Source organism: Morone saxatilis, unplaced genomic scaffold (genome assembly GCF_004916995.1).
Source record: "Morone saxatilis isolate NCDOM2014 unplaced genomic scaffold, NCSU_SB_2.0 Contig5, whole genome shotgun sequence".
NCBI lineage: Eukaryota > Metazoa > Chordata > Actinopteri > Moronidae > Morone > Morone saxatilis.
Window position 1 is genome coordinate 4,038,846 of NW_023340095.1, and position 11,117 is coordinate 4,049,962.

The following is an 11,117-nucleotide window of genomic DNA, read 5'->3' on the forward strand; positions in this document are numbered from 1 at the left end:
AGGTAAATATGAATATCACACCTTACAGAGAGAACAACAATTTTCACTGACAAAGGAACCAAACCTGCCAAAAAACCTATAATATAAACTTAAATAGATCAAATGTAAAAGTACTCACCCCTCCCATTGTTATTCCATCAATAAGGGCGATATATGGTTTCTTGCATGCTCCTTAAAAGATCAAATAAAATGTGTAAAAACAAAGGAAAACTGAGTTTAAACATGCAAACTGATAAAATGGAGGCCTGGGTTTTTATAAAGTGAGACTTTAAATGACTTTAAGTACCCATGCATAACAAATATAAATGTAATTGTAAAGCTTACCAATAGCATTGTTGAGAATGTACTCCTCGCGGAAAAAGTCCTCTGCAAGAGGGTCTCCAGCTTTCCCTGCTTCTGTGACCGCTGAGAGGAAAAAACAGGTCCAAACAGTAATGAAGCAACATGTTTTAGCTTCAGTCACACAAAATAGTTCTTATCATTTAGCAGATTGAATATTTTTTCATCCAGATGGTTAGAAGACTATTTAGGAATTCAAGAAAGTGTTTTCTATGTTTTTCAAACATTGTCAGTTAATTAGAAACTACTGGTTCCCCTCTGTGACCTAAATGTATGATATACATATACGTAAAACACTGTCAAATATTCACCTCCTATTCACTTCCACTCTATGAAAGCTAAGGGACAAATAAAACCTTCTGGTGGCAAATTTGCATCTTTGCCAGTTGCAGCCTCAACCAATAACAAATACTTTTGTGTGGTTTGCCTCTAAAACCAACAACAAATCAGCCAACTATTTCTGTGTGAGGCACATCCTGCACTGCTCAAATATCGCATATGTGTGACCGCAGCTTAATACACGGGAGACACAAACTGAGGCTACACAGGCACTGCGGTCTGAACATCCAAGGCTACAGCTTACCTCTGATGTCTCCTCCAGCACAAAAGGCTTTCCCACCTGCTCCTTTGATGATCACAATCTCAGTCTCTTTGTCATTTTCCCATTTCTAGAATAAAAACACACAACAAATAGAAGCAAATTTATAGGAAATTATCATATCGTATGTAAATAAATACAGTTTTATTATGACCTAACACATTTTATTGTATATCATTTTTGTTTTTACAACAAGCATAAAGAGAACGACATACATTTCATTATACAACCCTACTTTGTAAAATTACACAATTAATTAACCTTGATATCCATCAGAAACTAATCTTATGTTTTCTGCACCGTTTCTGTAAAAGTTTAGACATTCAGAACAAAAAACACAACTATTCCAAACAGAGAAACTTAATACTGAGACCTCAAACACAACACCAGCTGAACTTGTCATACACTGGATGACACAATGGATGTTGGGAAATTCAAAACCACAAATGATACAACAATGATGTCCTTCACATTCCCACAAAAGAAGACTTTGTCTTTTCTGATGGGAGGGAATATTTTTATGGGTTTGAAGAATACAAACCTAGTTTTTCAGGAAGTTAAAGTAATTAAATTCCCAAAACTACATAACTGTGGCAGTCTGGAGTAAAATAGTGTAGTAGAGTCTAAGTTTGTCTGTAACTGTTAACAAGTCTTGAATAGGTTTATGCACAAATATATCCAACTCACAATAACATTAAGACCTTGACAATGTCAAACTAAGTGAGACACTGGCAGCCATTTACGATCAGTAACACACCGCAGCAACACTTGACACAGTCGAGGCCTTGACATTTGCCCCAGTTGAAGTTCGCATTAAGCAAGCGTTCCACGTACCTTGAGCTGAGGGTAGATCTGTCGGATCATGGGCAGGTTGAGGGCGTTCAGGACTTTGGGTCTGTTTATGGTGATCACACCTGCTCTGCCCACTTTCTCCAGAAGAACTTCTGCTTCCACCTGAGTCGACATCTGATAACAGGTCAAAGTCTTTACATTACACTATAACTCAAAGTATAACCACCTTGAATCTGAATGTCACAGATGACAGAGCATCATTTCATTAAATTAAATTATAATAGGAAAATACTCACATCTAAGAGAATAAATCAGTACAAACTAAAAGTAACTAAAAATAGTTTTGATAGACAAACTATAAAACAGATATTCACACATTTAACAAACATCAAATCATAACACACCAACAACATTACAACACTATCATTGTCCGGTAGAAAGCACACATCTCTGGGTCATCCTGATAGTTTAATGGTTAAGGTGCATAACACAATGTCCCCGGTTGGATTCCAGCCAGGGATCTGTGCTGTTATACCCTCCTCTCTCCTCACTCCCCTGTTTCCTGTCTGGCTTTATAACGTCTACTATGTTTACTATAATAAAGCAATAAAGGCAAATCTGCCAAAGAATTCTACTATGATGACAAGTTTAATCCATTTTGCTGTATTTCCTCAGGATTAGGGAATCCAGGGTACATATAACACCGAGTACCACAAATAAAACACATCAAACAGTCAGCCAAGTGTCCCGGGGTCCAGATTTCAGTTCACATTTGAAAGCCTGTAGATCTCTTATAGACTCAGTACATCGAGTATATTATACAGTAGTGACTGACTGATTAATCGGTCAATTATTTGACATTTAGAGATAATCGGCCGGTGTCTGTGCTCACGAGGCAGATAAATTAAAACTGTCTTCAGACTCGTTTGCAGGCAGCCTCGTCAGTGTTGACTGATGTTAGTGCTCTCGTGAGTTTTGAGAAGGTGGAGAAAAGGTTAGTTTCGAGCCCTGCACTATAACTCTAATGCATCCTGCTGTAAACATAACGCCTGATATTCCTATAAAATAGAATATTTGATTTGATATCGGCATTATATATCTGCCATCGGCAACCCTGCTCTTTAAATATCGGCATATTGAAAATGCCATATCGGTCGAGCACTATTAGACATTGTCACCTGACTGACCTGCACTGTAGTGAAACGCTGTTACATCAGAGTAAAACAATATAAACTGCTGGATAAAACTCCAGAATCAAATCTGAGAAACTGCCCTAATTATTAAAAAGTCAATTAAAACATGAGAGCAGACAGCTGATACTCTTAAACCTAACTTTACTTTATTTGTGTTATATACAAAAGTTCTTTTACATAGGCAACTAAAACTGTGCAATATATATTATCTACGGGGGTTTTCTATTCTCTTCTTTTTCTTTTCTATCTACATATCTATTTTTTTGACTGTACATACTTGTTGTGCTATGTGTCTTTGTAACGTAATTTAATTTTGATGCAAATCCAAATGACAAATAAAGTCTGTCTAAGTCTTAAAGTTAGTTTAGTTTGAATTTAATGCAACTGGCATTTGCACCAAGCTTGACATGTTGTAAACACTTTGTTTTGAATGTGCATTTTTTTTAGTGAGCCTATTAAAACAAATAAAAAAGGCACAAAGCTGTTGTGTTGCACACTGGTCTGCTCACTATCCATTATTACTGGAGGAACATGAGAGGGGGCTTGCTCACCATGTGGCCCTGGATCCGCTGCAGTCTGCAGAGAGACCTCAGTCTGCACGAACAGCATGGAAAGAGAGAATATAACACAACACAGGACTCATCTAGAGTCTAATAACACTTGATTGCACAGACTCAGAATGAATGAACTGATTAATCTGTTGTATTGGCTCAAGTTCGAGTTAGAATCGACATTATAATAGTTATTATCGATAAGTAAGATCACCTGTGTACCATCACAACGTTATTGCACATATGAATAAAAACCCGCCAGTCGCATCGTACCTGTACGCAGAGGTCAAAACGGTTAAAGACATTATATTTATAAATATATATTATTATTATTTTGACTTTGTCTGACACAGCTGGCTCTGGAGTTGCTGCGTTTCCTTCCGGGAAAGATTCCTCTGATTGGTCGACGTGGTGACGTCACGGTGGACGTACGCGCCACACTGCCCCCTGGTGTTTAGAGGCGGTACTGCCGCTCCTCACGTTCTTAATATTATAACACGTTTATTTCACCATTTGATAGTTTCTGTCCACTAATTTGTATATTTTATTATATATAATGCTGTGTTTATTATTTATTATATATTACTCTCATGTATTATGTTTTATATTCTCAGTTATATTGAGATACTTACTGTTCATGACATCAATATCTCTCAAATATGTGTTTTTATTTATAAGGATATTCAATCATGAAAACTTTCCAGAGCAACTTTAAGCTTATTTTTAATTTAATTCTCAGACTCCACTCTATCCAACGCGACAATCTTTAGATCATCATCCCCCAAGATTTTATACGTGCAGAGGTCAATTTACTGTTAAATAGGGTAACCGAAATTTGGAATACCTTGTTCCCATCTGGCAAAAAACTCCCCATCTCTATAAAATGTTTCAAAAAATCCATTTAATCGCTGTTTTAAAGATTCTAATCACACACAAACACACGTTATACATGTTCATATTTTTGTTTTCATATTGTTTCCATATTGTTATATAGTCATTATAACTTGTTGTTGATGTTATACATTTTTTTTGTTTTTACTTTATGTAGTTACAGTATTCTTTGTATGTCAATTTTCTGTTCCTTATAACTATGAAATTTTAGGTGGAGGCTTTAAATAAGCCCATCTGGGTTTTCNNTTATCTTTGTCGTTTTTTTAATGTAATTCTAATTTGTGCAAAATAAATAAATAAATACATTTTACCATATATAAGTTATCTTATATCTAATATCCGAATATATTGTACTAATTTTATACTATAATCTATGATGTTAATATGTTACACTGTTTATAACATTATATGTTTCTATAATAGTAAGTATCATTACTTAATCATGTTATACATTAGTCAAGTGTATGCTGTTTACATAGACTTTGCTGCTTCTGATCACATCACTGTCACTCTTGCTTTGTAATTTTGACTTTAATTGCTCTTGTGTAGTTTCGATTGTTACTTTTATTCTTATTTTTTTTTATTTATTATTAACTTTTCCTAGTACAACAACTGAATTTTCATTGAAGTATTACTATTTTAGTTTGTACATTATCTGGATCATCTTCCACCACTGACTGCTGTACATTTAACACAAGGACAAGAAATAATGGCCCTCAGAGATTAGTGAACTTGTAAAAGGTTGAATTTCAACATGAACAAGTGTTTGATTACACAGGCTATCAAAATAAGATTAGGGTGACAGCACCAGCAGTTCCAGGGTGTGATGTACTGCAGTGACCAAGGTGTGGCTGAGTGCTCAGTCAACCTTCCCTGGGCAAATACAGAGCACACCTTGGTTATATTAGCCAAAGTAGCAAATGAGTGAATGAACAACCATGGACACAAAATAAAACAAAAAAAGCCAGACATTGTGTTGTTTAGTAGCATTTATCATGAACAGAACTTTTTTTTCTCACAAACACAATCGTGGATACAACAATGTCTGTCACTGTACACCAAAGAATTATGAAATGTTAAGAAAAGCTTATACATACATATATCTTGATGTACATGCCAAATGTTGATTTTCATACAGAACGTAGAAAAATGTATTTGTATCAATGATGCAAATACATTTTAAATTAACACAGATTAAATGTGAAGAAACATTTAGGCGGTAAAATATTGATTTTAATATATGTTAGGAGGAAAAAGGTTTCCAGATGCCAACTCTTCCCATCCAGGAATCTTCATCTAGTCAGAGTCGCTGCTGCAGGAGCTGCTGGAGGACTACAGCAAAAAACAGATCAGACATTAATGAATCACTTCAATCAAAGTAAAGTTTGAATTATAGCTACATCAATGTAGGTTGTATTGCTGTTTTATGTTCTTTATTTCAAGGTTTGAATTATGAACAAAATCTAATTTCTGGAACAAACATAAATTGCATCATATTAGAGAAACTTTCTGAATCTTACCCCGTGACAGTCCTTCCCTTTCTTGTGACAATTGCCGTGTTTGTGACCATGCTTGTGCTTGTGCTTGTGCCCATGTCCGTGGCCCTTCCCATGGCATTGCCCGTGGCCCTGTCCATGACCCGGTCCATGACCCTGTCCATGACCCTGTCCATGGCACTGCCCGTGGCCCTGTCCATGACCCTGTCCATGACCCTGTCCATGGCCCTGTCCATGGCACTGCTCGTGGCCCTGTCCATGACCCTGTCCATGGCCCTGTCCATGGCACTGCTCGTGGCCCTGTCCCTGTCCATATCCTGGGCCATAACCAGGTCCTGGGCCATAACCAGGTCCAGGTCCGTGTCCTTGGGGGCCTCCATGTGGACCGTGGGGCTGAGGAGGGTAGTTTGGTGGGAAGGCACCTGGAGGACCCTGAGGGTATCCCCCTGGCATCTGCTGAGGATGGTTCGGGTAACCAGGAGGGTACTGGTTTCCTAAACATGAGGAGAAAAGAGAAGTTAATACCTATTAAAAGTGATTATCTAGTATACAATGCACATGAGTTATATCTGAAAGAGGTTGTGTTATTTACCTTGGTTGTGTCCGAACATTTTAAATCTTCAAATGAAACTACAGATCCTGAAAGTGGGAAAAGAAAAGCATGCCAACACAGTTTATCTTTTAATATTTCCAATCACGTGTATCATAAACGTCAGCAAGCGGTGAACTTACTGAGTGCTGGAGAGCAGATCCACGGATGCAGCCGTCACCTGCTGCTGCTTTTTATGCACAATCCACTTCACATCATTGTGGGCAGAGCCTGAACTCCCACCAGAACATGTTTTGCTTTGTGACCTAAATGGGTGTGTGTGTATAATCTTTAACATGCAGTCAATATGGACCAGTCTAAGATACGGATACACATACAAATCTGGTTTACAACGTATCTTTTTTAAAATGTTTTTACACTTCTTTTTTGTTCGCTTTGTTATTTATTTGTTTACATAGTTCTCCTTTCTTTACATTTACACAAAAAGGCACCAGACTACCCAGCCTTACTGCTGAATCTGCCCCGTTAATGTAAATAATGGTGTTTGCCAAGGTGGAGCTCTGCCTCCTATTTTGTTCATGAGTATATGGATGATCTATCGAAAGAAGAGAATGGGTGTAACACAGAATACCTTGTTTGGAAACTGTGTTATCAATCATTTTATGTATTCTGATAACCTATTACCTATAATTTTAGTCCGTATAGCAACAATTACTAAAGGTGTGCTCACATTGCGGCCATGCAGACATCCCAAAAAGAGTCCTGTAATTAAGACCACCTTTGTCGGGTCCAAGAAAAGTCCAAGACCAGGACTAATCTAGTCTGAGTCAAGTCCAATTCAAGATTGAGTCCACATGAGAGAGACAGAAAAACAAGAATGCTTTTTACTTCAAAAAAGTTGGACTAGTAGACTTGAGTCTGAGACCAGACTTGACACTAGTAGAGACAGTGTTGGGAGTAGAACAAATAGCCAAGGGGGGCATGAGGCTTATAGCAAGGGGGCACCATTAAATAAATCACTTTCATTGACTGAAATGCATCCAAATAACAGGAAACAGCAGCGAGAAAACATCTCTTCTCACTCCCAAAAAAGTCATTGTCAACCCTTGGCTGTGAACTTATTGTTGTTGTATTGTGTATCCAAAATAATCAGCATAGCTCAGGGGTTCCCAGACGTTTCCAAGCCATGGCCCCCAAGCAAATAGTATTAGCTTATGGCCTCGCAGTTTGTAACATGTCTATACAAACGTATTCACAACAGGCTACTACTTCTGAATGTTTTTCCTTATATATTATTTTGTTAATGCATTAATGATTACATTTGTTTTTCACATCTTTAATCGTTCAGTTGGATTTATTTCTGTTTTCAAGCATCGTTTGTCGGGTTAGATGCTAACAAATAAGCATTGGTAGATATATTTCAGGAGCAGAGCAGCTTTGTGGTAGAGCTGAACAAAGGTCTTAATTCAACACTCCCTGGGTAAATAAAGATAATATAAATACACACTGATAGGTCACACACACAGAGGCCAGGCACTGCAGAGATCATGTGCTGTTATGATAAACAGAAGGCAGGTTTATGTTGTTAAACACAAGGGAACAATAATGATCAGTGTCAATCAAAAGCATACACTATGTCACACATAGAGCTGTTACAAGTGTTTAGGTCTTTTCACTTTAAAATGTGTTGGCTCAACACTTCATACACGGTAATAAAGTAGGCTTTGTCACAGTTAAACCTGACTTTTAATTAGAATGTATTAACCCAATATTTGATTTAAACACAAGCAAACAAAACACAACCTTTAAAAGAAAGACTTTAAAATGTAGGGGATCAAACAAGCTGATTATCATCATAGAAGGAAGCAGGATGAAGGTTTGCAGGTGGCAGCTTGTTTCTCTCAGACATCTTCATCAAGTCCGAGTCGCTGCTGCAGGAGCTGCTGGAGGACGACAGCAGAGACAAACATTGTTATTTCATTTAGTGATGACGTGTCAGTCAGTCAATTAATTAGGTTAGGATTTCATAATTTAATGAAATAAGTGGAAGTGGAATTGAAGTGTCAATAATGAATTTAATTTCCTTAATCTTTGAATGACGTTCACAGTGTTCACCAGCTATAGGAGCTGCTAACTTTGTCTGTCTGCTGTTTGGTACTAAGCAGGTAGTGTATAGTTGGTTTGTTGAGCTTTTTTTTTTTTTTACTGAAACCAGCTGCCTACTGTAGCCAAAAGTGTTGCTATGATACTGAATTAAAACAGAAACATTTCCAGAAAACCAAAACAATGAGCTAAAAGATGATAAAATGCTCAGTTGAAGCTAAACAGAATACCATTGTTAAAGTTTCACAAAAATTGTGTGGTGTTGGACGTAAATCTTTTTTTAATACAACAGAAACTGAACCTCTGTAAAGGTTGTGATTTATTGTCGGATTTATTGCATGAAGACTGAATGTGAATAAACGGTTTCTAATTGTATTTAAACATTTTTTAATTATTGCACAAGTGAAATTGGTTGTTACTTATTGTCAGTGGACTGTGGTACAGTATTTACTTTGTTACATTGATGAGTTACACTTTACATTCATCAATAAATCAACTGTATCTTACCCCGTGATATTTCCCTCCTTTTTTGTGACAATGGCCATGAATGTGACCATGCTTGTGCTTGTGGCCATGGCCATGTCCATGATGTCCATGTCCATGATGTGCATGTCCATGATGTCCATGGTTCATGATGTCCATGATCCATGATGTCCATGTCCATGATGTCCATGTCCATGATGTCCATGTCCATGCCCAGGGCCATGACCGTGTCCATACCCAGGACCCTGGCTAGGTCCATACCCAAAACCACAAGGTGGTGCTACAGGATAGTACACAGGTGGACCACAGGGCTGAGGAGGGCAGGATTGGGGTGCGACAGGGCCTGGTGGACATCCTCCTGGCATTGGCTGAGGACACCAGCCAAAGGGATACTGGTTTCCTAGTTGAAAAAGTTTATTATACAGATTTACACCACCATTTTTGTTTCCTAAAATTCAGTAACGAAAGTTTGACACCAAGGAAGGAAGGGAGGTTTAATAAAGGTTAATGTAGACTTTACCGTCTGTTATTCCCGTGCCATTTGCAGAATTTCAAGATCGGATGCAAAACCTTGAATCAAAGTTAACTTAATTACACAGAAATGCCCGTCTTAACAAAAATAAATAAATATAGAAAAATAAGACATCAGTGGGTTTGTCCCTTACTGATAAAGATCACGATGGGCATCTCTCTCTCTCCTCCTCTCTCATCTCTCTCCTCGTCTCTCTCTCTTTCTCCTCTCTCGCTCTCGTCTCTCTCTCTCTCTCTCTCTCTCACACACGCACCACACACACCACACTTTATGGTTATTATACCCAGATACTGTTGTAGTGACTGAGCAGCTGAGAGAGCAGATGCCACACACTTCAGGCAGTGAACTTGTCTGCCTTTTATAGGAAGTCATCAGGGCCAGAGCCTCAAAACTCCAACAACATTTTTGTGTGCTGTGTGAACAGGCCACTCAAGATTTTGTTACTATTTTATAACAATTTATCACAAAATTGATTTATGTTTTTGTTCCGACCAGGTGGCACGCAGACGACCAAGTGACAAGAAATACTGGGCAAACTCATACTATCAATAGATTGGAAATTGTGTATTGTATTTTTTTAAATCAACTGTTTAATAATCCAATTATTTAGGTTTTTTTAAAGTTTTACAATCATTGGGACATCCCTACCACCATAAATATGTGTTTTCTTACAGCCATTGTTATAAGGCCACTATGTAAAAATTTTGAAAATGTCTTTCATTGACGCCATCTGGTGTGCTCATATTGACATGACCACTGTGGCATGGCGGCAGCAATCATTTTGAAAGATGGGCAGCAAACAATCACTTAATGTAGCATGCAGTGAGCATGAACAACATTTATTGAAAAGCAGTTCACCTAGTTTTCATCTTATGTTTATTGATTAGTAATTCATTGCAAGGCAAACCAACGGCAGTGAAAACTCCCTCAATTTTACATCGTTTAGATGAAGATATCACATGATTTTAATGCTTCCAGGTGGTAACTTGTATTCATCAGTCAGAGTCGCTGCTGCAGGAGCCTGCTGGAGGACCTGGGAAGACAAAAACAAACAAGTTATTCAGTGAAGACAGCTCATCATTACAATTCTCACCAAAAGAATCATATTAATTTGATTCTTATAAATCAATTTTGAGTTTTCAAGCAGAGAAGGACAAATCAGGTCAGGGAAGGATAAGAGCAGTGGGTTGCCCATCGCCCTTTTTGAGACAACTAAGCCCCTGACTGCTCTAACAAGCATATCCAGTCTGATGGGTGTGTACCTGTGTGGGAGCGGAGCCATGGTGTTCCTGCACAAGTGCATTTATAACACTGTTCTACCCCTGGATGAATAACCTAAAAAACCCCATTTATTTACATCCATAACAGTGTATCATGTGCTCAGTTTTCATTGGGTTGGATTGCACAAACCTTTTTAAAATGCTTCTCAGAGTTCTGAACCAAATGTACCTTTCTGTTTGTGAATGAACTGAACACTGTTGGAATCTTACCCGTGCAGTCCTTCCTTCTTGTGACAATTGGCATGCTTGTGGCCACGCCTGTGCCTTCTCCTGCGCTTGGGCCCATGTTTATGTCCATGTTCCATTGTC

General features: G+C 38.0%; 1 protein-coding gene across 2 annotated transcripts in view; it reads right to left on the reverse strand.

Annotated features, from left to right (window-relative positions):
- Window positions 1-3,902, reverse strand: part of hibch (3-hydroxyisobutyryl-CoA hydrolase) — a 28,052-nt gene extending 24,150 nt beyond the window's left edge. The window contains exons 1-6 of one of the 2 annotated variants that reach the window (XM_035676398.1): window positions 3,747-3,902; window positions 3,474-3,516; window positions 1,772-1,903; window positions 923-1,007; window positions 325-405; window positions 119-171 (exon numbers count right to left, since the gene is read on the reverse strand). In XM_035676398.1, the coding sequence (XP_035532291.1) occupies window positions 119-171; window positions 325-405; window positions 923-1,007; window positions 1,772-1,903; window positions 3,474-3,516; window positions 3,747-3,778 (426 nt within the window). In that variant the 5' untranslated portion in view covers window positions 3,779-3,902. Of the gene's footprint in view, window positions 1-118; window positions 172-324; window positions 406-922; window positions 1,008-1,771; window positions 1,904-3,473; window positions 3,517-3,687 lie in introns of both variants that reach the window. The other variant, XM_035676399.1, reaches the window with a different exon arrangement.
- Between the last annotated feature and the right edge of the window lie 7,215 nt (window positions 3,903-11,117).